Source organism: Sus scrofa, chromosome 6 (genome assembly GCF_054392235.1).
Source record: "Sus scrofa isolate SSC_HxYL_T2T_F1_AM1 chromosome 6, Sscrofa_HxYL_maternal_Yorkshire_Landrace_v2.0, whole genome shotgun sequence".
Taxonomy (NCBI): Eukaryota; Metazoa; Chordata; class Mammalia; order Artiodactyla; family Suidae; genus Sus; species Sus scrofa.
In genome coordinates, this window is record NC_139388.1 from 7,472,835 (window position 1) to 7,499,454 (window position 26,620).

Sequence of the window (26,620 nt, forward strand, 5' to 3'; positions counted from 1 at the left end):
CTTGGGAGACAGATGAGGGCCTGGCTGAGGGTGGGGGATGGGGGTGCAGAGGGACAAGGAGGGGACTCCTGGGCTGGACATGGGGCAGAGGGAGGGACGGGGCCACAGGGCGGAGAGAAAGTTTCTTCTTACCTGGGGAGGAGGTGGCTGGCCTCAGAGAGCCCTCCACAAACCAGGCGCATCCGCATGGCCCAGCGCTCCTCAGAAATGCAGTCTCGGGCCCCGCCCAGGGCTGAGAACCTGCATCCTCCGAGACCCTGATGGACTAGAGCTTCAGGGAGGCCCTGCCCAACGACAGTCCTGGTCGACCCCTGGGTTCCACCCCGCCCCTCCCCTGCCGCCCTGGACGGGTGGCTTTGTCACTCAGGGACACCAGGCACCATCTGCTGGGGGGGGTGTGCTCCTGGCCTCTAGTGGGTCAGGGCCCAGGAGCTGCTCAATCCTCTTCAGTGCTCAGGCCTGGCTCCCAAAAGTGCAGAAGGTGAGGAGCCCTGGACACTGGGAGAGGGTGTCCGGGCTCTGCTGTGAGCCCCCCCGCTCTCAGCCGCGGTCTCGCCCCGTCCCCCCGCCGAGGCCCCTTGAAGCCGCATAGAAAGGCCAGATGTCAATGAGTCACTTACAGTTTATTTTTGCCTGAAAGTATTTCACATCTCTGAACACAGCTACGTGACAGCATATTAACCATCAGGAAAAGCAACAGTGCGAAGGGAAAGGTGGCATGTCTCGGCTCTTCTTTTTTTTTTTCTTTTTAAATTTTTTTTTTTTTTTTCTTTTTTGCTTCTGCTTCTTCCTGCACCAGAGTGCTGTAAAGTATGGGACTGGAGGGGAGCAGGTAAAACCGAACAACAGAAAACAACAACAACAAAAAAAACAATACACGAAACGGAACACACTCACACGCACACACGAAATCAAACCTGGCACGGAAAATGGATTAAGACTGAAACCCAATGTCTTTTTTTTTTTCCTTTTTTAAAAAAATGAGGGCATAGTCGGGGGTGGGTAATAAAGTCTACCTAGCAAAGTATAAAACGACAAAAGCATGGTTTCCATTGAATAAGATTAAATATATATAAAACAATTACATTGACGGGGGGTTAGGTCTGGAGGTGCCGGAGGGGGTGTTTGTGCTAAACCAACAGAAGAAGGGGCTTGGGGGAGAGGGGACCCCAAGTAAACCAGGAGGGCTGTTCTGTACAGTGAGGGCTTGTCTATAAAAGAAATGGAGGTTGGTGTGTCTTTGGGGCGGGTGTGGGACGGAAGGGGACAGGAGGGGCGTCTGCGCTGCAGTGGTCACATTCGTGGGGGGGGGCAGGCTGGTGGAGGCGATGTCTCTCTTCTCCCGAGGGACCATGCAAAGAGGCGGGCATGCATGAGGGGCGTGGGAGGCACAGGACGGTGGGGAGGCCACGGGTCGCAGAGTCTCAGTTGGGACAGGGACCTCAGGGGCCACTGGAGACGGGAGGGCTCTCCTACGGGGCGGACGGACGGAGGACAGGTTAGCACATCCCTCCTCCAAACGTGTAAAAGGGGCCGAGAGAAAGCTGGGGCCTCAGAGGAGCAAGACTACAAGGTGGGGACCCCCGCTCTTCCTCCCCCAGCCTGACTCCCACCCCACGAGGAACCTGGAGACCTCTGGAATCGGGGAAATGCACGGTGGCGGGGTGTGGCGGGCAGAGGGGCTGGCGGACGGACAAGAGAGCGTTAGCATACAGAATCCATTACGAAAAAGCAAGTCATTTTCCAAGGAGATTGTTTTTTTTTTTTTTTTTTTCTTTTTGTCTGTTTGTTTCCTTTAAAAAAATAACAAGAACACAACCACTACCCCGACAGCTGACTGGTTTGTACAGTACGACAGGCCAGGGCGGGCGGGCGGGCGGGCGGGCGGGTCAGAGACTTCATAAATAAGAGGCAGGTCCCAGACCTGCAATTTGTCAACGTTTCTTAAATAGGCGCATTATTTAAATCTTATGTACAACAAGAATCACGTTGCATAGCAATGGCGAGGACACAGGACGGTGGGATGACGTGACTGGGTCTAGTCCGACGGCGATGGTGGGGCGAGTTCCCCGCGGGGCCTCAGAGGACAGCATCCTTCCTCCGCCTCCAGGCCCACTGGGGTCGCGTGACGGTGGCATCGGAGTTGACTTTTCCCACACGGCATTGAACACAAAGGCAAAGAAAATCCACGAAGGGTCCCCCCTCCCCAAGCCCCCACCCCCACCCTCTCCCCGACCCGCTGGCGCTCCTCTGGTTGCTACAAAGTCCGTTTTAGATCAGGTCAAGGTATCCGATTATGAAGCTAAAAGAATCAGGCGGGGGCTGGGCGTGCCTCCGACCCTCCCCCCTCCCCCCTCCGCCCTCGGCCCCCAGAAAGACCCCCCATCTATGTCACAGCCAGGACGCGGGGGCGGCCCCTCGGTCCGCTGCTCTCCGGCGCTTTGTCAAGCGTGTGCTGCGGGTGCAGCGGCTTCCCGCCCGCCCGGGCTTCACCAGGCCTCCGTGTAGCGGACGTCCACCTCCTTCAGGTTGGGAAGCTTGGCCTGCGGGGGGGGCAACAAGGATGCGGTTCCTTCCAGGACCCGGGGGCTCGATGTCCACCAGCACCAGTGCTGGCGATCTCGCCGTGCCCTCCCCACTCTGCCACCCCAGGCCCAGAGCCGGGGGACCTCGGCAGGACCTGGCAGGGGATGCGGTGGCCCCGAAGACCGCAGGTGACAGGGGCTGGGGAGTCCCGGCCCGCCTCAGGGGATCGGCTCACTGGCTCTGGCGGCAGGCAGCCTGGGGTGTGAGGCGCTGCTCTGCCACTTGCTGGCCAGGTGCCCTGGGGCAGCGTCCTGGCCTCCAGGAGCCAGTTTCCTCATCTGTGGAGGGCATCTATCTCCAGGCCCTGGCTCACAGGAGGCGGCGAGGGACCAAACACCAAATGCAGGGCAAATGCAGGGCATATGCAGGGCTCTCTGTCCAGGCAACATCACGTGCTCTGTGGACGGAACTCTTCTCACTGTACTGCCGTTCATGCCCTCGGGGTTGTCAGGAGCCGGGTAGGGAGGGGACGGGGGATCCCCAAGCTGCGCGCCTCCGGAGCGGGGTGGGGATGGGGTGCCGAGATCTTTGACGTTCGGGATCCTGGCCCTCGAGGTCCCCCCTGCTGCTCCTCAGCGCCACTTCCCGCTCCCATGCCTGCCGCACAGACACCCCTCTGCCCTTCCTTCTACAAACAGCTGGCTTTTTCTTGACAAGTCTTCACTGTACAAAGAGGCTGCTAACTGGTCTCCTGGCTTGACTTCCCGCCTCCCCAGCTTTCCTGTACACTGGCCAGTGTGATCTAACAATCTCCTAACATGTGCCCAAGGCGCGTGTGTACACACACACAGACACACACACACACTTCCTCGCTGTTCCTCTCCAGTGCTCAACAACCCTCAATGGCTCCCCACTGCCCAGCGAGAGGTTACAAACTAGGGGCCAGGAGTCACCAGTGCAGTATTATTAAAAAAAAAAAAGATCCAAGCCAACAAACCAGCCTTTCAAAGTTAGGAGACTGCAACAGAAGAATCTAGGTTTCCAGGTTCTCTGGAAATCTGGAAGCTCTGGCCAGAGTGGGTGGTGAAGTTCAGCTTCGCTGACCTGCTGTGGCACAGAGGCTGCCTCTCCCGAGGCAGGCAGCCCCCAGTCCGCCCCAAGGCCCACGGCAGAGGCTGGGCATCCTGGGCCAGGGTCACCAACGTGAAACCATGTGTCTCTCAAACGTGCGAGTAACACACCGACTGGAAGGGACTTCTCTTCACAAGTGGCTCACTCACCCCTTTCCTGGTTGGTGTCTACAGCTAAGCTGACTAAAGCAGCGCCAGCTGAGAAGTCTCTGCTTCTTGTGCAGGAATCCTCAGGACGGGGCTTAAAATGCTCACTCAATTCAGCAGGTTGGGATGGGCCCTGAAGCCTTTCTGATGGCCCAGCCCCTGAGGGAGGCTGGTGGTGCTGGGGTCTGAAGCCCTCAGAGGACACTCAGGCCACCGGCCCTGGCCCCTCATGTGCGCCTTGCCCTCGGCTCACCACGCACTCCTCAGGAGCCTGTGGATGCCTCTCCTGGCCTGCTTGGCAGACTCGCTTCTTAAGACCCTCTTTTGTGAAGGTTCTTCCACCCTAATGAACAGAGCTAGCCGTGCCAGCCCTGCTGGCCCCTGGGCCCCATCCTGCCCCTGTATGCTGCTTGTCTGCCAGGACTGAGCTTCTGCCCAGGCAGGGCTGAGCTAGCCGCACTTCGGCCCCGTGCCCAGCATGGGCTTGGCACACAGTAGGTGCTCCGAAGGTTTTTGGAGGCTTGGTCAGTGAGTTAGCCCCGGGCTGCAGATCTGGCTGAGCTGGAGCAGCAGCAGGAGGGGAGCCCCTGCTGGAGGTGAGCTTCGGCTGAGGGCTGCGGAGGATCCCTGCACGTGGCTTCCAGGGTGCCTAGGTGCCGGCCGGCTCAGGGCACCACCTGTGTCTCCTGGCTCAGCCCTTCCTTCCCAGGGCGCTGGCTCTGATGCCATGCCCATTCTTCTGGACCCAGGATGGGGGCAGGGGGAGCCTGTTGAAGGCTGAAGAGACATGCTTTTTTTTTGGCTATGTCCAAGGCATATGAAAGTTCCAAGGCCAGGGATCCAACCGGTGCCACAGCTGTAGCCTGAGCCACAGCAGTGACAACACTGTATCCTTAACCTGTTAGGCCACCGAGGAACTTCCAAGAGACATGCTTTTCTTTTTCCCTTTTACAGCTGCACCTGTGGCATATGGAAGTCCCTGGGCTAGGAGCTGCAGCTGCAGGTCCACACCACAGCCACAGCAACACAGCATCTGAGCCACATCTACAACTGACCCCGCAGCTTGTGGCAACGCCGGATGCTTAATCCACTGAGTGAGGCCAGGGATTGAACCCACATTCTCAAGGACACTACGTCGGGTGCTTAACCTGCAGAGCCACAACAGGAACTCCAAGACATGCTTTTAAACATAAGACATGCCTGCCTTCCACCACTCAGAACCTCTTCTCTTTCCTCGAGAAGTTGCCAACCTAGCCCGGCCCTGGTGACCCCAGCTTACCCGTGTGACTGCAGCAGCCCTGCCAAACTATCCACGTGCTGCTGCTCATGCTTAATCCTCCCCCTCAAAAAACCCATTTCCCATGTAACAGCCAGAATGAGCTTTTAAAAGCAGAACTCATCACCCTGCTTAGAGCCTCTGAAAGCTTTCCACTGAATCTGGGTGAAATCCCGGGACCTATGAGGGCTCCTTCGAGTCTGGCCCCAGCTCGCCCGCGCTCTCTCACTTTCTAGTCGCATTCGTTACAAAGTCACTTGTTGCCAACCTTTCTGCCTCAGGACTTTTGCACTTGCAAAGGAAGGAAAGAAGGAAGATGGGAAGGGAGGAACGGAAGCTCACCTTCAGGTCTTCATAGGTGTCAGCCGAGAGCTTGGTGCTGTTCATGTTCAAGCTGCAGAGGCTCTTCATGGCTGTGCAGTGACAGACAGACATGACCATGAAGTCAGTCAGACCCCACGGGGGGCAGCTGCGGGAACTAGACCCTCAAGCTGGGGGCTGACTGAGTTTCCGAGGCCTCTGCTTAGGGCACGGGGTGGGGGAGCTGGAGGTTCAGAGCAGAGGTGGGGGCCGCGAGGTACAGAGTCTAGTTCAGGCAGGTGCTGACCTGAATTGGGCCCGTGTTCTCTCCCTGCCCCTGTGACCTTCCCTTCCGGTCCCCTGTCATGTCCCTGGAGCTTGCCTGCCACCCTGCAGACCAGCCCTAATGGGCCAGCCCTGGCCTTCCCCCCAAGGAAACCCTGAAAGCTCTCCCCACGGGAGCTGACGTGGGCCCCGGCTTCTGGAAAGCAGGCCTCATGCTTTGGCTTTGCATCCAGAGTTGCACAGGGCGCCTGTTAAAGACAGACGCCCGGTCCCCCTCCTGGAGGCGCTGAGTGCGGGACGCAGGAGCCAGCACTGTTCGCCAGGACGCTACCCCGCTGGGACTCCAAACCTCATCCTCCCGGTGCTCCGTCAGCCCTGTCACCTGCCCCTAACCCCTCAAAGCCTCCTACCAGGGGCCAACGACCCGCTGCCGGGCCTGCCAGCTCCTTGGCCACCCCTACGTGAATGGCTTCCACGCCCAGGTCCAGTCCTCTCCCTGGGAAACCCTCCTTGCTTCTTCCCAGCTGGGATACACAGGGCCTCTCATCTAAACCAGTGGGTCTGACAACAGGCAATGCAGATTCCCAGGCTCAACAGCACCCAAGGTTCGAGTTCAGGAGATGAGGGTCGGGGTACGGGCACCAGCAGCTCCAGGTCCCTCGAGCATTCTCTGGCTCCGTCTACGAGGGCAGCGCCTCTTAAATGTTAACCCGCATGAGAATCACTGGGGCTTTTTGTTACAATGCAGTTTCTGAGTCGGCGGGTCTGGGGCAGGGCCTGAGAATCCGCATTTCCAACCAGCTCTGGGGGAGCCGCTGCGGCTGGTGGGGAGGGGGCACCTCGGGCCTCTGACACTGTCGGGAGGGCATGAGCCCGGCCTCACGCGTTTTCCTTTTTTCTAGAATATCAGCTCCACAAGGGCAGCGGCATTTGCCCTGGTGCTGCTCCTGGTGGAGGAGGGCTTAGCGAGGCCTCGGCATGGCCCGCAGCCCCGGGGAGGGACCAGAGAAGGCGGCGGGACTCACAGCTGAGGGCCAGCAGGCCGGCATCGGTGACAGGCGTCTCGCACAGGTTCAGCACCTGAAGCATCGTGAGGTGTTCCGACAGGAGCCGCAGGCCGGCGTCTCCAAACTGTGGGGCAGAGACCCTCTCAGCCTGGAGACCGACTCCAGCCTCCGCCCCGCACAGCGGTGGAAGGAGGCAGAGCCTGGCTTTGTGGCCCAGGACCTCCGCCCTCCACGCCTCAGGGCCAGGGCTGCTCTCGCTTCTCTCCAGAGACTCCAGGGCCATGACCTGGGTTCAAATCCAGCTTCTGCTGGTGCCATGGCCCAGACTAGTACCCTCCCAACCCTGTGAGTCGGTGCTACCGTCTGTCTAGGGGGGTTGTGAACCCAGTGGCTCTCTGAGTGAGGGCCGAGGTGGCCCTGCCCTGGGGGAGGGTGGGATGGCTGGACGGCTGGGCCTTACAGCACTGCTGAGCCCACATGTGAAGATCCACGCCAAAGGCTCAACCGCTAGATCAATGCTGAGCAGGACAAGGAGCACCGTGGCCGTTATGACACGGAAGGGACCCACAAGCCACCCGCACGCTCCCGAGGGAGGGGCATTAGACCCGCTCCACACGTCAGCTCTGCCTTTCAGCATGGGTGAGACTCTACATGTCCCCTCTGGGCCTCAGCAAATCCAGCCGTGAAAGGGGCTACTGGGCATCGGAAAGGCTAGACCTCCTCTGGCTTAGGACCCTCTGGGGAACGTAGCACTGAGCCATGGAGGGGGCATGGGATCAAGGGACTGGACCCATGGGTTCTGGGTGGAAAGGCCAGCCATGGAGGAGGGTGCAGGGCAGGTATGGGGCAGGGAGGAGGGAACGCCCCCCACCAGGGGGCAGGGAGGGCTGGGCGGAGCAAGGGAGAAGGGGGCGGAGCAAGGGAGGAGAGGGCGGAGCAAGGAAGGAGAGGGAGTGGTGCAGGGAAGACACGTAGCGGGGTGCAGGGCGGGCCCGTGTACCTGAGTGGACCACAGGTTTAGCTGCTTGAGAGAAGGCAGTTTGATGAGGTGCTCTGCGCAGGCACTGGTTACATTGGTGAAGGCCAAACTGAGGTTCTCCAGGTTTCCGAAGGAGCCAGAGCTCAGCAAACGAGCCAAGTCGGCATCCTGCAGAGGGCAGGCAGGCGGGGCTCAGGGGGCGCCTGGCACAGCCCGGCGCCTTCCCAGGCCCTCTCCACCCCCACACTGTCTGGCCCGGTGGGTTGGGCTAAGGGGGTGTCAAGGAGGCGGGCTGCCTCCCTATCTCCATGGGTGGTAGCTGCCCGGCTGGAGAAAGCCTTTGGGTGCTGTGACTCACACCCTGAGTCACCACTGGGGTGTTCAGAGGCCATGTCCCTCCCACAGGCCTGCACGCACATGTCTGTCTGACCAGCTCGCTTTCCCAGGTGGCAGCTGGTGGCCATTCCCAGCAGCAAACAATAAGCCCCCTGCAAGTCTAAGGCCTGTGGGGATCGATGAACATGAGAGCACTAGATGAGGATCGCTGACCTCTTCCATCTTTGGGACAGAATCCTTAAGTTTTAGCTGCCATATGGCTGCCCTGAATTAAGGCTACATTTTCCAGCTACGTGGGGCCACATGCTATATCTGGACAATAAGCAGTTGTGACCAATGGAACTTCCAGGAAGGTCCTTCAAGAGAAGAGTTGTGTTCTTTGCCTGCTTCTCCTTACTCCTGGCTGGAATGGAGACAAGATGGCTGGAGCCTGTGCAGCCTATTTGGACCATGAGGTGGAGGCTATGTGCCAAAGACAGGACAGAGGAATTAAGAGGCCCAAAGTTGTTAAATGGGGAAGGGAAGAGGCACCAACCTAAAAGGCTTGTTGTGAAGACACAGTGCACTGTGAGCACAGTATCTGTGCGTGAACGCTTCAACATACGTGAACTATTACTGCTGTCACTATGAATAACTGGTAACATGTCAACATTAATATCCACCATAATCTGTACCATAATGTTTGGTTTCTTACAATCCAGTTCCCTCCAGAAAAGCCGGCCTGCCAAGTACCACGGTGTCCTTGTTCAACCCCCGACCGCATCACCAGCAACAGGCACTGCTGTTCCCCAGCAAGGAGGACCAACCCACCTTCCTCCCTCTGCCCAGCCCTGCCAGACAACGAAACCAACTCACTGTGGACTTGGAGGGCAGTGTTAGCCTGGTGGGCCCGCCTTTCCTTTGCTGCAAGAGGAACCAGAGTGATCATGACCCACTTGCCCACGAGCTTCCCCCGGCCCCACCTCTAGCATCACCTCTCAGGGCGCCATTTGATTTCCTGGGATGGAAGCCCATCCATGAAGGCCCTGAAAGGATGAGGGTGCTACCAACCCGCTATGCCTGGGCTCTGGGGAATGGCAGAGAAGTCAGGTCTCAGAGGGGCCCCATTCAAAGGAGGAGCATCAGAGCTGCTCTGGGGCCTGACTTCCCGACCCCTTCTGTCCTGCTGCGCTTTGGCCAAGAGGTACAGGGGCTGGCCTTCTGAAGGCAAGCCCCACCCAGGCACTCAAGTGAAGGGCCTCAGGGACGTGGGGTCCCTGACAGCGACGGCCCTGTGGGACCCAGAGGGTGGGACAGCACGGGGTCCTGGCCAGGTAGGGGGCTGTTTGACCCTGGGCCACCAGCCTGGCCTGTCTGGTCATCTGGAAAGGGGGAGGTGGCCACCTCGACGTCTTTGGGTCTGAGGAGGATGCCGGAGAGGGAGGCCCACAGAGGCGCCGCAGTCCCCGGGCTCTGCTCCTTGGAGCCGCTGTGGACTCACCAGCTCCTTGAGCTCCCGCTGCCGGTCGCACAGCTGCTCGTACATGCGCTTCCCCACGCCCGTGCTCTCCAGGGTGGAGATGATCTGGAGCTGGGTGTCGTTGTTGTCGATGATGTTGTACTCCAGCATCAAGCACAGGATCTGCCGAGAGCCGGGGCGGCGCGTCACCCCCTGCCCGAGACGCCGGGCGGGGCTGCTCCTTGAAGGCGCAGGTGCCCAAGCCCTCGGCCTGCCCCACCTGCCGGGAAGGGGGACCACGCGCAGCACAGCCCGTGCGCCCCAAGGTCCCAGTCTCTCCCCACACCCAGCACTTCTGGCCGTGGGACGTGGGCCAGTTGCCTGACTTCTGGGGCCGAGGCAGGAAAAGCGACACGGCTTCCGCCTGGTCTCTCGCAGGACGAAGGCCTGGGTGCATCGGCAGCCTGGCCGGGGGCTCGGGCCTGGCTCCTTACCTCCACCATGGTCTGGTTCCCCCTCAGCGCCAGGAGCATGCAGGGTCCCAGCTTGTTTTCCGCCAGGGAGAGCAGGAATTTTTTGGTCTTGTAACAGGAGCCCATGAGGATGTGCACCTGGAGGGAGGGACGGCCCGGTGAAGGCAGTGACCGCCACGGGCGGTGGCCCCGGTGTACCTCTGCAGGTGCCCCGGAAGGGCTGCGGAAGGAGAAGGGTGGGCCCCGGGGCCGGGAAGCGGGTGGAATCAGTGCTGAGTTGGGGGAGGTTCAGTTGGGGAAGATGAGAAAGTTCTGGAAATGGATGGTGGTGATGACCGCAGAACAGCGTGAAGGCACCGAGTGCTCCAGGACTCCGTGCTTAACAACAGTCGGGGGGGGGGGAATTCATGTTCTGTACATTTTACCCCCACCCCCTAAGACACACCCCGAGGCCTTCTCCCGCTCCCCTTGGGACTCTGCTGACAGCCAGCCCTCTGGGTTCGCGGTGCTGGCAAACCTGGTGGAAACTTCTGGGTGGCCCTGGCTCACGATGCACAAGCCCAGCCCTCACACGAGGACAGGGAACTGTATGGAGCCCCGTCTCCGCTACCCAAGGCCCCTCGGAGCCCCAAGGTAGTCTGAGTGATTGCCCTAGAAATCCAAGAACTGGCAAATTCTGCTCCCCCTTGGGTTATGTGTGGGGCAGCCACTAAGAGAACTGTATGTTTTTTTTCTGGTGCATCTGGAGATGGGGCCCAAGGGCAGAGGTCCCCAACCAACAGGGCTGGGGATACCAGACACCTGCTTTGCCTGACTTCATGGAAGAGCAAATGACCCCCCACGGTTGGAAACGGCTGCCACATCAAGGGGACCTCTTCCTGCGTGCGTTTCCATGGAAACGACACACTGCCATCCCAGGGGCTGCCTGCTTCCTTCCCCACGTCCACACTTTCCCGCTCCATCATGAACAGCTCTGGCATACAAATGCGATCTCTCAGGCTGGGAGCTGCCAGCTGCCTGACTTCTCTCTCACAGTCCCCGCACCAAGGAGTGGGGGGACCACGGGCTGTTGCCATGGTGAAGCTGTGACATCAGAGGAGCCTGTGAGAGGTGAGAGAGAGGTGGTGCAGGCAGGCAGGGCTGGCATTTCTAGGAGGCACAGGGCACTCAAAACGGGACCTGTCGGGCAGCAGGCGAGGCATGCAGAAGGAAAGGAACCTAAAAATAAGCCCCTTTTAAGAAAGGATCTAGGGAGTTCCCGTCGTGGCTCAGTGGTTAACGAATCTGACTAGGAACCGTGAGGTTGTAGGTTTAATCCCTGGCCTTGCTCAGGGGGTTGCTGTAAGCTGTGGCATAGGCTGGCAGCTACAGCTCCAATTAAACCCCTAGCCTGGGAACCTCTATATGCTGCGGGTGTGGCCCTAGAAAAGCCAAAAAAAAAAAAAAAAAAAAGGATCTAGAGGCAGCGCCAGGGTCTGTCATCACTGCACAGACCCTGCCGCTAAGTTCGTTGCCGGGAGCATTAGGAGATGCTTGCGCTGCTGGACCAGCCACCCAGTAGGAATGAAAGTAACCAGAGCTGTCACTTCCGAGCACCGACATGCACTGGGCCCAGGCGGGGTGCCTTCCATCTGCTGTCATCACAGGCAGCTGCCAAGGGGATCCCGAGGCGCCAGTACTATGCTCCCTGTTTCACAGAGGAGGAGACTGAAGCCCAGAGAGGAAAGTTCCTCACCCAAGGTCATCAGGCCAGCACGTGGCAGGTCTGAGGCCTCAACCACGGCTGGCCCAGGCTCTCGTTTTCTCACGTTCCAGAACATGCGTGATTGTGGAACAGGCCAGGGGACCATCTGGGACCCCTTCACAAGACGGACACTCTTTGCTACCAGAGGAGGGACAGCATGAGCTTGGCTGAGGGAGGAATTTGGAGGCCAGGAGGACCTTCCCACAAGCCACCGCACCTCCCTGGGCCTGGTTCAGCACAGGTGCAGGGAAGGGAAGGGTTGCCACCACGATTAAGAGACCTCGTGCGTGTGAGGGGCTGGTCACAGTGAACAGAGCAAGTACTGGAATTCACCCCAGAGGCAGTCTGGTCTGGTGACCTCAGACTCCTCATCTCCAAGGAGGGCTCAGCATCCTGACCTCGGCTTATTGCAAGGGTCGGACGAGCTGGTGGATCCCAGCGCCTTCCAGAATCCCTGTGCCTGTTAAGGGCTTGGTCCCTTGAACTTCACCTTGCACTAGAGTGAACCTGGTGCGCTCGGGCAGTTAACGCCTCGGCTGCAAAATGGGGTAACACAAAGGGTCACCTCCTCATATGGGTGGGGGCCTGAGGGAGGGCAGGACCGTCAAGCCTCTGGCTTGGCACCTGCTCAGGTGAAAAAATGAGAAAGCAACACTGGTGGCCGTTGTCACCAACACCTTCATCAAATCAGCATTCTTTCACCCTGAACCTCCGGGTGACCTGCGCCACCTCTTTCACTGGTCAGGGAGATGAACAGAGCGCCCACCCACAGCTCCAGTCCAGGCCCCCTGACATACCATGCTGGCGAACAGCTCCCCGTCATCGTCGCAGGCCACCCCTCCAGGGCTGTAGAGCTGAAACCAGCCGTCTTTGCCGGCGCGCACACTCAGCAGGCACGAGTGGACCTGCCGGAGGAGAAGCACTCGGTCAGGCCCTGAGCCACACATGCAAATGTCAGAGGTTCGGACAAGTCCCATCGTTAAGCAATCTGTTTAACTTTGTTTCATCCAATACTCCCAGCCTCCCCTCGATTCCATGGAAGGCCTTTGGGGGAAAACTCTGACCTCCCCAACTCCACCCATTCGCCATCAGAGCCTCAGATGGAGGGCAGGGCCCTGGCTTGGTTAGTTGCCTTTTGGTTTTTTGTTTTTTTTGTTTTTTTTGGCTGCACTCGCGGCAAGTAGAAGTTCCCAAGCCAGGGATCGACCCCTCTAGAGCCACAGCAGTGACGATGCCATATCCTTAACCCACTGAGCCCCCTGGGAACTCTGGGGTTAGTTAGGTGCCTTGAATGAAGCAAGTCTGTGGCCAAGGCCGGGGAGAGAGGTGAGAAGGAACGGCTCAGCCCAGCCCCGTTCTCCACGCCTTTGATGGGGGCATTTCTTTGGCCCCGTTCTGTCTGGGTCTTTGCGCTCCCACTCGACCTCTCCGATTTCTCTCTCGCCTCCTGCCCTCCTTTTGCTCTGAACCCCTGCCCAGCTCACTTTTGGGGTCTGCTCCCCACATTACTGACCCTCACTCTGGGAGCATCCACCCCCCCTCTCCACCCCTGGGGAGGTCTTTGTCCTGCTCATCTCTTTCTTTCTTTGGGACCCTGACACCTGCTCGTTAGTCTCTGTTGGGGGGGGACTTCAGAGCCCAAAGCACAGCTTTCTCAGTGACTCCCAGAGCTCTGCGCGCCCGTGTGCGGGTGGCGTGTGCGTGCGTGTGTGCAAACACGTGTGCGTGTGTGGGAGGAATTCCACACCCACCCCGGCCCCGCTGTAACTGCAGCGAGGGAGACAAAGGCCTTTGTTCCTCCTCCTCCTCCGTCCTGGGCAGACAGCGCGGAGAAGGGCCCCATCATTTGCTTCAGGAGTGAAGGACCATCTGCTGCCAAGAGTCACTTACTCACAGACACTCAACTGATCACAACCCACACGCGGGTACACAGAACGCAGGGGCGGCAAGGCTCTGGTTTTTCCCTCCGAGTTGGAAGACTATCAAATGTTAACTTAGCTACTTCAAAGAAACAGGGAATCAAGAGAAAGAAACTCTACTCAACAGAGAGAGCCAAGCGCTGGCTCCATCTGGGGGGAGGGCAGAGAAGTCGGAGGGGAAGGCAGGCGGGCGCGGGCGGCCAGGCCGGGCAGGGGGCCTTGTGTGCAGCAGCCTCGCGGGTGCTACCCTGGCTGGGAAATCTCCCTCCTGGCACTTGGCGCTGCTGCTCTGCTCTGGGAAGCAGCTGGTACCACTTTTATTCATCAACTTCAAAGTCGGTGTTTGAAAGAAAGCCTCACTTTCCAGGGGAATTCTGACAATCTGCCTTTGCCACGGTGGGAATGGCTCAGGTCTGACAACTGTGAGACCATAGCTGGTACCCAGACGTCCACAAGCTCCCCGTCTACCGTTTCTGCCATCGTGCCCGAGGACTGCTCCTGGACTCAGGTGTAGAAGCCTGGTGCTTTCAAACTAGATCCTCCCAGATGCTTCTAGAACTAGGCTTTACAGGGTGGTCTTAACAGACCATATTTTGGCTGTGTTGAGAGCAACTCGGTCCCTCCCCTGCCCGTCCTTATCCTCCTGCTCTGCTGGGGGCGCCCCTGCCTGCGAGCAGACCCCTCAGGTCCCAAAAGCCACGGAGAAGGGGGCCTGACCCCTCGGGGAAGCCCCACTGGCACAGTGTGCACGCTGGCGGGCTGCTGACCCCACAGCCTGGAGCCGATTCCCCAGGTAGGAATCCTGCCTCGGCCAGGCCCCTGGGCATGGAACCCGTTTCCTCAGCTCTGAAAGGAGGGTAGCTCTGATGTGGAATGGGCATGATCGCACCTGCTCAAGGGGCTGAGGATTAAGCGAGGAAACGCACGTGCCTGAGGGAGGGCGAGGACCCAGTTCTGGCTGGCCTGCGGTCCTTTTCTTGTTGCAACGGAAGCAGGACCCCTGGGAATGGGGGGGTGGCCCTGGCCCACAGAGGCTCCGGGATGGAAGCGGCCCTCGCCCTGAGCCTTGCTGCTGGAGGGACAGACTGGCCCTCAGGGAGGCCCTGGGTCCCCATGCCTGGGAAATGAACCTTGGCTCAGATCCTACCTGTCACCTCCGCGTCCCTGATTCTCAGAATGCTGGGGCCAGAGAGGACGAAACACCGTCTCAGAGAAGGTCAAGAGCCTCCTAAATCGAGCCTGTGCTCCAAGGAGGGCCTGCCAGCCGAGGGGGAACAGCCTCTGCTCAGCCTGAGACCAGAGGCAAACACTCGGACACTCGGGCTGGGGCTGTGCTTATGGACAAGACAAGGAGCCTGTGAAAACTGTGCTGGACGCCCGCCCATGGGGGACAAGGAGGCCCTGCCGCTGCCCTGGGCTTGCGCCTGCCGGGCAGGAGGGGCCTTACCTCCTGTCGTGGGTCTTCAGCGAACCTCTGGATCACGTACTTCAGTTCCCTGAAAGAGATGGGGTCGGGTCAGAGTCACGGCCGGGGTCCCGGCCTGGGCGGACCCGGCTGGGGGCTGAGGGGAGGGCGGCTGAGCTGGCGGCATCAGGAGATGCACGGACGGGCCCGGGCACGTGTCAGGAGAGCTTCCGGAGCCGCCCCGGCTCCCAGAGCTTCAGGAGCCGCCCCGGCTCCCAGAAGGCACGCGAAGAGGATGGGAGGAGGGAGGCTGGCCATGGGGGGGCGACCGCAGGGGAGACGGGCACATGGGCGGCGCCCGATACTCACTTGGTGAACTTCTCGTGTGCGAGGGCTCTGCAACAGACAGAGGGAAACGCGCAGTGAGCGGCGCGCTGGGGACAGCACAGCCACCCAGAGCTTCCTCTGGGGACGGCAGGCTCGCTGCCCGACTCGAGGAATGAAGCGGACCCGGGCACCCAACACAGACACTGTGTCTCTACTGGGGAGGAAGGACTAAGGCCTCTCCTTGGATGAGGCGACGACGACCAGAGGGACAGGACCGGGCTGAGCCCCCGGGCCCAGGCCTGGAAACGGGAGCGGCGCTCGCGGGGGTGGACGCGTGTGCGTCGGTGCGCGCGTGTCTGCACGTGGGCACCAGGGGCCCAGGTGTGTTTGTTAACTGTGCCACAATTAAGGCCCGGCTGCACCAATTCCCGCCGTGCCTCAGAGTGGCAAGGGGGGCCCGGTCTCCAGGCAAGTTGCATCATGGGCCCACTGTCAGGTGCACCCCTGGGGCTGCGGGGACAGCGGCAGCGGCCAATGACGCCACCGCTCTCAGGAGTCAGATTTCTCCGGTCTCACATCCTGGGGGCTCCAGGGACCCGCCAGGCCGGCAAATGGGGCAATTACGGAGCATAATGTCCCCCTCGGAGAGCCGCATTGCATAAACACCCTCTCGTTAATCGGCTCCGGAGAGAGTCCCGAGCTGCCTCGGGGGCCCCGCTTCCTCACATCTATCAAAACAGAGGCTGCAGGCATTTGGGGGCCGCTTCTGCAGCCGAGCCTTCTCCTCAGGCCGCTGCCTGCCGGACGGCTCTCTCGCCCTTTTCCTGTGAGACATGCAGGCCCGGGTTAAGGGCCGGCAGGAGAGGGAAGGCTGTGTCTCGGGCCCAAATCACTGTGCAGGGAGCTGAGGGGTAACGGGTATGATACGAGAACTTTCTGTACACGGCTGTGCGGCAGATACAGCAACTCCTCACGCGTCATCCCTGGCTTTTACTGAGAAACGAGAGGCGGCTTCTCCTACTCCCATCTGATGCACAAAACCCCGCTGACTGCAGCGCGGGAAGGCACGGGGCGGAGGGCTTCGTGGTCTTAGCCCCGGGAAAGAGTCCAACAAAGCAACGAGGTGACTTCCCCGTTTCCCGGGGCCTCCCCGGGGGTCCCCCAGGTGAGGACCGACATCTCCATCGCCCGCTGTCGTCAGCAGTATCCCCACATGCATCCCGAGACCTGACCCGTGCCCCTGCCGAGGCGGTGGTGGACAGTGGAGGTTTTCCGCTCAGGCTGGAGGGTTCCGGGCGCGTGTGTGGGACTTACTCTTTGGGGAATGGAATGGGCTGAAGCAAGCTGGCCAGAGACGGTCTCCAGTCATCGTAGTCCGACCTGGAACGAGAAGGGACGGCGGTCAGGCCTGGCCTGACAAGGGCAGGTTCACGGGGCGGCGTCACAGAGGGTCAAAGACGGGGCGAGAGTCTGGCAGAGACCACACGGCACCGACTCTGCTTTGGTCCCCTCTGCTCCCAGGGGCCCCGAGGGACAGGCAGCTGGTGTCTCAGCGTGGCCGCGAGGCCTGACAAGTCTGTCCAGACGTCTCTGCTGTCACTGAAGGGTGAGCCACCCAGCAACCCGGGGCTCTTATCCTCAACGCGGGCCCCGGGCGCCCAGGTTTTGTTCCTCTATCTTCCGAACTCCTGAGCGGGGTTATGGGCTGAAAGCCGTGCCCCTCAAATTCACACGTTGACGTCCTCACCCCATGACCTGAGAATGTTGCTTTATGGAGGTGGGGCCTTGAAAGGGGTGATGAAGGTAAAATCGGGCCATGGGGGTGGGTCTGAATCCAGCCTGATGGGTGTCCCTGTAGGATCAGGACACAGACACACACAGAGGGGGGCCGTCTACAAGCCAAGGAGAGGGACCTCAGACAAATCCGCACCACCCACACCTTGATTTTCAGGCTCCGGCCTCCAGAACTGTGAGAAGACACACTGCCTTGTGACACTGTGCTGGAAGCTGGCCTAGGCGGAGGGTGGCCCCAGACCCCAGAACTAATGCTTGGCCCTATGGCCCCAGGACTCCTTTGTGTTTAGAAACCACTGGGTTTTTCTTTTATTTTTACGGCTGTACCTGCAACCTACATGCAGCTATGGCAACGTCAGATCCTTGAACCCCTGTGTCAGACAGGGGATTGAACCCACACCTCCACAGTGACCCAAGCGGGTGCAGTCAGATTCTTAACGCACGGCGCCAAGGCGGGAAGCTCCTAGATTTCACTGTTTTCTAACCTTCTTTTCATCATTTGGGCCCCTCTGCCCCTTGACAAGGAGCTTTCTCAACATTTCCCCCAGCCGCTCCCTCGGTACACCACACATCTGTTTATATGCTGTACGTCTGTCTATACCTTACACCAAAAAGGGGAAGGTCTTTCCACCCCCAAGAACAAATGTTTGCCCCCACCAACAACGCACAGTTTAGCTAACTCCCCTTCCTCCAAATAAACTGGTGAGAGAGTGGCAGCCTTCAGAATCCAGGTCACACCCTGGAAGTGTTCCAAGGAGAACCTCCAATGCCAGACACACAGCAAAGAATTCCCAGAAAAGCCTGCTGGCCTGAGATAAGTCCTCACGGAGGTGCCGACTGAGGCTGACTAAGCACTCACCAGGCCTTGCACTGGGCACAGACTGGCCCACTTAATCCTCAGAACAGGCACTTGAGGATGAGCATAGCACACCTGCCCTGCGGGTGAGAAAGCGAGGCCCCATCTGAGTTGAGGCAGCCAGGAGCGAGGACGCACAGCCAGCCTGGGAGCGTGTGTCAGCGGCTCGTCCTGCTCTGCTCCTGCCATCACGCACTCTTAGGAGTATGCGCTCCCTCTAGAGGCCAACCAGCTGGCCCAGGGTTAAAATTCAAGGTGGCAAATGAGTGGCCATCATCTCTGAGGCTGGGGGCCTAGGCATATCCCCTTCTCTGCCCCGTCACCCCAGCAGGGATCTTCCCGGGCTGCAGAGAGAAGCCAATGGCCTCGAATGCTCCAGGGAGCATCTGGGTTTTGCCGAATAGTCACATGCCCCACGAATTCGCATTTGAAAGTTTCCAATGGATCCATCCATGCTTGGGAAAACATACACTAGACGTGTACCCACATACATGTGTTTCTACTGCATCATGTAAACCCTCACGCAAAGCCCACGCACGGAGATGCTGCTGATGGAGCTGGGGTACCTCCCCTTGCTGCAGGCCTGCTGGGGGCCAGGTGCTGTGACAAAGCTAGGCCCGTGCGGACTCACGGAATTCTCACGGCAGCCCTCAGGGCCAGAACCCATCCACAGGAGCACGATCCTTATTTCACAACCGGGAAACCAGGAGAGAAAGAGGTGGACTCGTTGCCCGAATCATAGTCAGTTAAATGCCGGGGAGGAAGTATGAACCCTGGTCTGGCAGAACCCCCAGACTAGCGTGTTCATCCAAGGAGCTGGTCGTTCCACGCCCCCCTGTCCCCCAGCACCAGCTGTGACCCTGAGTCCCATAGGAAGACAGTGGCGGTGGAGGGTGAGCCCGGGGACTGAGGACCTGCCCCTGGACTGCACCCTGGCCCTCCTGCTGCTTGCAGCCTCCCTCTCCCTCTCCACCTCTCAGCCTGCTGGAGCTATTCCAGCCCTTCCTTGTCTGCCAGGGTGGCCAAGCCCCCCACGAGTCCCCCTTCCCTGCCTGAAGCCCTGTGCAGAGCAGTGCAGTCTTCACCGTGCGGGACTGTCCTGGGTGACACCTCTTGCCTTCTACAGTCTAGTTACACTTCCCGGTCACCGGGACAACTCCGAGTCATCCACATTCCCCCTAAAGGCCCGGGAGGGGTGCAGCGTCTTCCCCGTGACCTCCAGCCCATCAAGGCCTCTTTTATTTCCCCTTCCTTCTTCCTTTCTTTCTTCCTCTCTCTTCCTTTTTTAATGGCATGGCATATGAAAGTTCCCGAGCTAGGGGTGGAATCAGAGCTGCAGCTGCTGGCCTGCACCGCAGCCACAGGTACACTAGATCTAAGCACACCTGTGACCTATGCTGCAGCATGCAGCAAGGCCGGATTCTTAACCCACTAAGCGAGACCAGGGATCAAACCCGCATCCTCACGGACGCTATGTCAGGTTCTTAACCCAGTGAGCCACAACGGGAACTCCAAGGCCTCTTTTAAAAGCCAAGTGTTTGGGAAATCATCAAGTAGCCAGATTTGAGCTGATCAGAAACAGGGGGTGTGCCCACCTGTCTCATGAGGGTGGCCTTTTTCTCTTTCTAGACAGAGGAGCATCCTTTTGCCTGTGGCCACATGTGTGCCAGCAGATTCCCAGGTGCCATCCCTCCAGAGCAGACGATGTCACTGCTTTTAGCACTTGGGGCTAAGCAGCTTCAGAGGGACTGAGTGCAGGGGATCAGCTGGGTCCCTGGCCTTTAGGACAGAGCCTGGCCCACCTGGGTCTGCAGTATGTGTTTGATGAAAGAAGGCATGGATAGATGGACGAATAGATGCGTGACCTGCACACACGTGCCCAGCAGGTAAGAGCTGGACTCTGAATAAGTACAGCCCAAACTTGCTCCCAAGTCCTCATTCTTTCCATCGTACCCCCAAGCCTGGGCCTCACAGGCCCGTGATTTCAGCATCAACCTTGACCTGTGCTGGGAATAGTTTTCAAGAGTCTCTAGGGAACATTTTGCAGCTTACATGACTTTTCAGAGGTGTCAAATTCTAACGATCTGAGGGCCTTCTAATGGGAACACAGCTAGTCAGGGCCCCTGGCTTCAGGTGGGCCAAGATTCTAAGCACGGCTTCTCTGGCCTCACAACACACTGTAAAGGACCCTCAATTCCACATTAGAGACTTGTTATTTCATTCCTCCCCCGCACTTTTTACGGCTGCACCTGTAGCATATGAAAGTTCCTGGACTAGGGGTTGAATCAGAGCTGCAGCTGCCGGCCTACGTCACAGCCACAGGGATGTGGGATTTGAGCCGCGTCTGCGACCTACACCTCAGCTTGCAGCAACACCGGATCCTTAACCCACTGGGCGAGGCCAGAGACTGAACCCACAACCTCACAGAGACAATGTTGGGTCCTTAACCTGCTGAGCTACAACCCGAACTCCTGCTCTTTCATTCTGTACAGATCACTCTCATCTGGGGTGTCCTCCCGTTGGTAACAGCAGTCCAATCTTACCAAGAACTGGTGCTGGACCAACACTGGAAGGGTCCTATATCGCTAAATTCTCCCAATAGTCCCTCTGAGGAAGACACCCATTTTACAGACAGAAAAACTGAGGCCCAGAGAAGGCAAGAACACTGCCTGAAGTTATACAGCAGATTAAGTCCTATGGCCACATTTCCTCAACTATCAGATGCCTGCCTCTTGCAAACTGAGTCTTCCTTGAATGCTGCACTTTTTTTTACCCCTTTCAAAGTGCTGTTATTAAATCAATGAAGCATCGTACTCCCAGCGGTATCTTAAAATAGAGGAAACACAGTTGTCATCGGAAAGTGTAGTAGTTCCCGTTTGCCCAGGCTCTACGCCGGCGAGGCGCCTGCTCTGTGCTGGGGTCCAGAGCCATGCCCTCTGCCTCATTCTAATGCCTGGAGGTCAGTAACCGGCCCGAGGTCACGAGGTAACGCTGACAGCCATGGCCCCGGAACCCAGCAGTCTGGCTCTGAATCTGTTTTTCCAACATAGCAAACTGTGTGCTTTGGGCTGCTGGGGTTTTGTGGCCTGTACACATGTGGGGCTCCGGGGGGCCAGTGACTCAGGCAGGCAGCAGAGTTAGAGAAGGAAAAGCTGTCAGACCCGCATCGTGTTCTGAGCGGCCCGAAGATGAAAAAAAGGCTCCTAGAAACATAAACCCTGCTTCAAGAAGACCTCCGGGTCGGGTGGGAGGTCCTGCCCTGAGCAGGGGCCAGGAACACCTCCCGGCTCCCCGCAGGCAGCCCCTGACCGGCCCCCGACCCCCCCATGACCTGGCAGCTGGGCTGTGCGGACAGCAGGAGGTCTGGAAGCAGATCGGGAAGAACAGGGTCCTCATTCATGAGCGTGTTTATGAAGGAGGCAAAAAAATATGTGTCAACTGCATGATGAAACTCAAACCCTTAGCGCTTAATGAGAAATATGAGTCAGGGCCGGAGCTGGCACAAGAACCTGGGAGTTCCAGGTGTTTGCTGAAAACAGCCGGAGCCGGGGGCCGAGGAGGAGAGCAGGGCCGTCTCTGGCCTGGCGGGCCCCCTCTCAGCCAGGGTGGGGAGACTCGGCCACGCCGGCCTGTCCCTCAGAAGGCAGACCACCACCCCTGGGAGAACGCGGGGACTCCTGCAGCCTTAAAGAAACTGAGATGTGTTCTCGAAGATGCTCTCTGTGCAGAATTTGGAATCTGCTCTGGTCAGTGTAGGTGGGGGTGTCGCTAAATGCAGTGGGGTCTCTGCTGCTAGAACCATGGTTAACCTGAAAGGACCCCCTCCAAGGCTTTCCCCCTCCTCCCCAGGGCCCAAGTATTTGGGGACGGTGGATCCGGGGTCTCCTTCCAACATGAGAAGCCACCGCGTTACGTGTGCATAGGGGTGTGTGCCTGTGTGTGTGTGCTCACCCTCACAGACGCCACCGGCCTTACTTTTAGAGCATGGGGGGGCACCCTGAAGCTCCCCCATTCACCAGCTCACCAGGCAGCTGGCAGGTGGCCTCCCCCACCTGGACCACGAGTGTATTCCAGGCGGCATGCTGATGACCAGAGAGCAGAGCAAATGCTGCAGAGCCAAGCAACGATGAAGCAGAGACTCAGTGCAACCCCGGTAACGGTGATGAGCCCCAGGGGACAGCCCTGCCCCCACAAGATGGAGGGACCCTGCTGCCTGTTCCCCACAGATAGGCACAACGCATGGGTCAGACGTGACCACGCTGTCACGCCCCTAATCACTCAGAAAACACCCGTCTCCCATCACCTACTGCACCGGCAACGCCCATCCCTGCGAGTGGGGCAGTGTCCTCCTGGGAAGCACAGCGCTTGTGGGAGCCAGAGGGGGCGGCACCTGCTGGGTTCTCCAGGCCAAGCTGGTCCACGGAACTGCAGGGCTCAGTGCAGGGCCGGAGGGAGTGGACAGCAAGGCCCCTCTACCTGGGGTGCCAGGAACCAGGGTTCTGGGGGGCAGCGGGTAATAGTGTGAATGGGGAACTGGCAAGTCTCTTGGGGATCAGAGACAATGACACCCCTTTCATTCTAGGATCATACAGCCGAGGCTCAGGGAGGGGCAGGCGCCCCACTCAGAAGCTGGGCCACCGGGGGCAGACTGGGTCTCCTGCTACCATGCCACACCCTCCCTGCCCATCTGAGGAGGCTGCGGTGGGGGAGGGAGGGGGGAAGGGGGGGCATGCCGGCACCTGACACTACACACCAAGCACACAAAGCATGCAAGGATCACACACTCACATGGTGGGTAATGGGCATAACCGCACATATACACAGAGAAACACACACACACACTCCAAGTCATGCACAGAAGCTCACGCCTACACATCTGCACTCTCAGCCACTCATGCCCCAAAGCAGCAAGCACATAGACACAACCACGCTTGTGCACTTATACTCACAGGCACTCACAACGTACATATTGGCCTGTATAGAGATAGTCACATGTGTTCCACACCCAACTCCTATATGTGTACACACACACACAAACACATACACACAAACGCACGCACACTCGGGCAACCACCCATGAGCTCTCATGCCCTCATACATCCTAAGGCTTTTACACTCACACAAGGACAAACTCAGAGTGAGCCCACAGCCCACACAACACACAGAGATGGCTGTGCCCTCACAGACACACCCAGGTACCCATGTCTCAAGCACAGCCTGGCAGGTGTACCCACACATTCTCACTCACGGACACATGCGTGTATGTTGCACGTGTGCGTATACCTCACACGTGCGCCCAGACCCCCACGCCCATGTATACGTGCACAGCCCTGCGTGCACCCCACACTGACACATGCATACCCCAGATGAGTGCCCTCACACCCTACACCAGCATCCTGTGCACATGTGCACACCCCAACTCGAGTGGGGGGGCCCAACACGCCTCTGAGGATGCCCCCACCCCCAACCGAGGGTGCCGGGCAGCGAGGGGTCACTCACAGCAGCTTGAGGATCTCCACGTAGCAGCCGAGTGTGCGGTCGGCCTGGGGGCCCAGCTCGATGCTCATGGTGCTGCAGGCGGGGCTGACCATGAGGCAGTCGATGAGGTTGGGCTCGCTGTCGTTGCCCGCGCTGGCCGTCAGCGCCGGCTTGGCAGTGCTGGCGGGCTCCACCTCCACGTGGATCTCGCTGGAGGCCACGACCACCGACTTGAGCCGCGCCTCGGACAGTGTGGCTTCCTGAGACACCAGGTCCGGGCTGGGGTGCAGAAGGCGCAGAGGTAAGGTGGGCTTCCGGTCGCAGGGCTGCTGGCAGCCGTTCCGGATCTCCTTCAGGCTGGGGGAGTTGTCGCGGCTGCGGGAGAAGTGGAGAGGGGCGTGAGGTGGGCCCCGGCGGGGGTGACAGAGGCCACCAGCCATCATCTAGTGGGTGCTGCCGAGCGCTGAGCAGCCTTCTGCTAAGTGGCCCTGGAACCCCTAGGACTTGTGTGAGCTGGTGCTGCCAGTGAGGAAACAGGCTCGGTCTGGGGGCATGGCTTGAGGCTCAAGGCCTTGACACAGGGAGAGGTGGAGGTAGCATGCAAACCAGGGTGCCATCGCTAAGGCACAGGCTGACGGCCCAGCACACAGCAGGTGTCAACACATATGCGTGCAATGAACTGTGAGTGCAAGACCCACAAGGCCCTTGCTGGCATCCACCTCCACCGAGACGCCTTCCCTGCTCACCTTCCTGACTCCTTTCCGACCTGTGAGACCTACCAGCATTTCTGCTTCTAGTTGCTTCCTGCAGCCTCCCTCCCCCTGATGCCACAATGTCCTCCTGGCAAGGCCCAGGCCCCACCCCTGCCAGCTGAGAAACGAGCATCTGCTCTCCACCTGGGAACCCACTTCAAAGGGATCCCAAACCCGATTCTAGTCCCCTGGAGTCTGCAAGTCCCTCCTGTGTGCAGCACCCCCAGCCTCTTGGCTAACCCCTCAGTTACAGCATCCCCACTGCCTGGAGGAATGATGTGTGTGCAGGGGGTTAATAGGTGTTAAGAGGGTGCTATGGCATCACTGAGGTCACACGTGTTTGGGAGATGCTGGGACAAACACAAGGCAATTAGGCCTGTTTCTTGCAGGACTTGTCAGAGCTTTGAGGCTGGGTAAATGCCTCCTACCAGGAGCTTCCAAACATTACAGGGAGGTGTGTCAGAACAAAGGTAACTCTAGCCACAGGTTCCCACGGCTGGTGCCCCGGGGCTGGCACACTGCAAAGTGCTATTACACAGACCACCCAGAAGTCTCAGATACCTATGAATGGTAGGTATGACCAACCCACATTACAGGTGAGGAAAGAGGCTATCAGAGGTCAAATGATCACACTGCTTGCAAAGTGGAGGGGACCGGGATTCAAAATTAAGTCTCTGCACTTTTAAGAACCTGGATGAGCCCAGGCAGGTCCTCCTCCTCCATGAAGTTTTCCCTGATTTCTTCTATCTGCTGCCCTCCCCGTTCCTGCCCCTGTACCAGAGCTTTTCATCCCTGGCTGAACGCCAGTGTCCCTTGGGGGGCACTTCTAAGCATTCTTAGGTCCCATTAGGTCACAATCTCTTGGGTGGAGTCTGGACACCAGTGGTGGTAGGGCTCCCTGCATGTGCAGTCAAGGCTGAGCCCACTGTTCTAAGGGACTCAGGGCACGATGCATGATCCCAAACAGCTGCCCGTCCACTCCCTCCCTGAATGTGCCACACGCATGTGCCCGTGCAGCCAAAGAGACTGTGTGCGTGTTCTGTGTGCACAAGGACTGGGCCGAGCGGAGGACTCACACGGACCCAAATGCACGCGGAGGGCCTGAACTCGTCCGGCATGTGCCATGAGCCAGGCCTGAGCTGAGCCCACCAAGGATGTTTGATAAATACACTTGAAACTTTGCTGGGGAAAAACAAAACCCATCGGGCTGAAGTCCGAGAGTTCTAGGGCGGATGGAAAACTGTGGGTGGTCTGGTGGGGGAGGCGGCGGAGCCGGCTCCTAAATACTCGGCTCCATCCCCTTCGCCTTTGCCGGGATTTAGGAGTGGGTTTTCAAGGCTGTTTGGCTCAGATGGGGTGATTTTCCAGCGAGCTACGCTAACCTGGGTCAAGCTGTCTGTTCCCTGGTGGGAGGACACCATGTGCATGCAGAGAGCGCTGCGGACGGGCCCAGAGGACAGCACGGGCTTTATCTTCCAGGGACTGACCAACGGGCTGGGATGGACCTGAGCCCGGGAAAGGTCTCGAAGCCCTCAGCAAGATCTCCTGGAGGAATTATTGCATCACTTGGAATCCAAACGGCAGTGGGCTCCCAGGGGGCTGGGCTGCTCTGAGCAGGGAGCTGGGAGGCAGCAGGGCCCACCTCAACCTCCCCAGGCCCCCACCTGGGGCACCTCGTGGCCGCCCCCTAACCATATCCCCAAGGTCATGTTTGGCCCCTGGAGCAGCAGCCAGAGGGAAACCTGGAAACTGACATCTCATCAAGTCCCTTCTCTACTTAAAACCCACCTGCGACCACAAAGCCCTTAGAATAAAACCTCTACAACTGACAGACGGGCACCGCTCTGCCACTCAAAGCGTGGTCACCAACCAGCGGCATTGGCACCGATGGGAGTCTGCAGGCAGCAGAGTCTCGGGCCCTGCCCCGGACCTGCTGAGCCTGGGTCTGTAAATTCAACCCGACCGCCAGGAGCAGCTCAGCAAGGGGGCTATGAGAAGCTCAGCCGTCTCTCTGCAGCCTGGCCTTCCTCTCTCTGCTGGGGGACCCTCGGTTCCATTCACTTCCTCCCCTGCGGTGGCCTTCAGTATGGAGCAGATCACCTGCGGTGGTTGCTAAGATGCAGATTCCTGGGGGCCGGGCCTGGAAATGCTGCATCCAGGAGCCTGCAGCAGCCCAGGGGCCTCTGAAGCAGATGCTTATAGACCATAGGTAGGAAACGTGACTAAAGGCAGCTCCACCTGCACCGCCAGGCCTTACACGTGTGGTTCCCTCTGCCTGGGTCGTCCTGTCCTGCCTCCCGCCTTGCTCTCAACTTACTTAGCACCTCCCTGCAGGATCCCTACCTCACCTTCCAGGGCAGGGGTTCTCAACTCCGGCCATAGCCTCCACTTGCCTGTGTTAAAGGATTTAGAAACAAACAAACTGATGCCAGGACCATCCCGATTCCA

At 58.9% G+C, this 26,620-nt stretch overlaps 1 protein-coding gene across 1 annotated transcript in view; it reads right to left on the reverse strand.

Annotated features, from left to right (window-relative positions):
• Positions 1 to 1,739: 1,739 nt before the first annotated feature.
• CMIP (c-Maf inducing protein) overlaps positions 1,740 to 26,620 on the reverse strand; it is a 228,287-nt gene continuing 203,406 nt past the window's right edge. Inside the window, exons 10-21 of the mRNA XM_021093761.2 lie at positions 23,442 to 23,795; positions 16,607 to 16,672; positions 15,335 to 15,361; positions 15,008 to 15,056; positions 12,439 to 12,546; positions 9,919 to 10,035; positions 9,467 to 9,607; positions 8,842 to 8,889; positions 7,672 to 7,818; positions 6,690 to 6,795; positions 5,422 to 5,492; positions 1,740 to 2,543 (exon numbers count right to left, since the gene is read on the reverse strand). Of these exons, the coding sequence (XP_020949420.1) occupies positions 2,490 to 2,543; positions 5,422 to 5,492; positions 6,690 to 6,795; positions 7,672 to 7,818; positions 8,842 to 8,889; positions 9,467 to 9,607; positions 9,919 to 10,035; positions 12,439 to 12,546; positions 15,008 to 15,056; positions 15,335 to 15,361; positions 16,607 to 16,672; positions 23,442 to 23,795 (1,288 nt within the window). The 3' untranslated portion in view covers positions 1,740 to 2,489. The remainder of the gene's footprint in view (positions 2,544 to 5,421; positions 5,493 to 6,689; positions 6,796 to 7,671; positions 7,819 to 8,841; positions 8,890 to 9,466; positions 9,608 to 9,918; positions 10,036 to 12,438; positions 12,547 to 15,007; positions 15,057 to 15,334; positions 15,362 to 16,606; positions 16,673 to 23,441; positions 23,796 to 26,620) is intronic.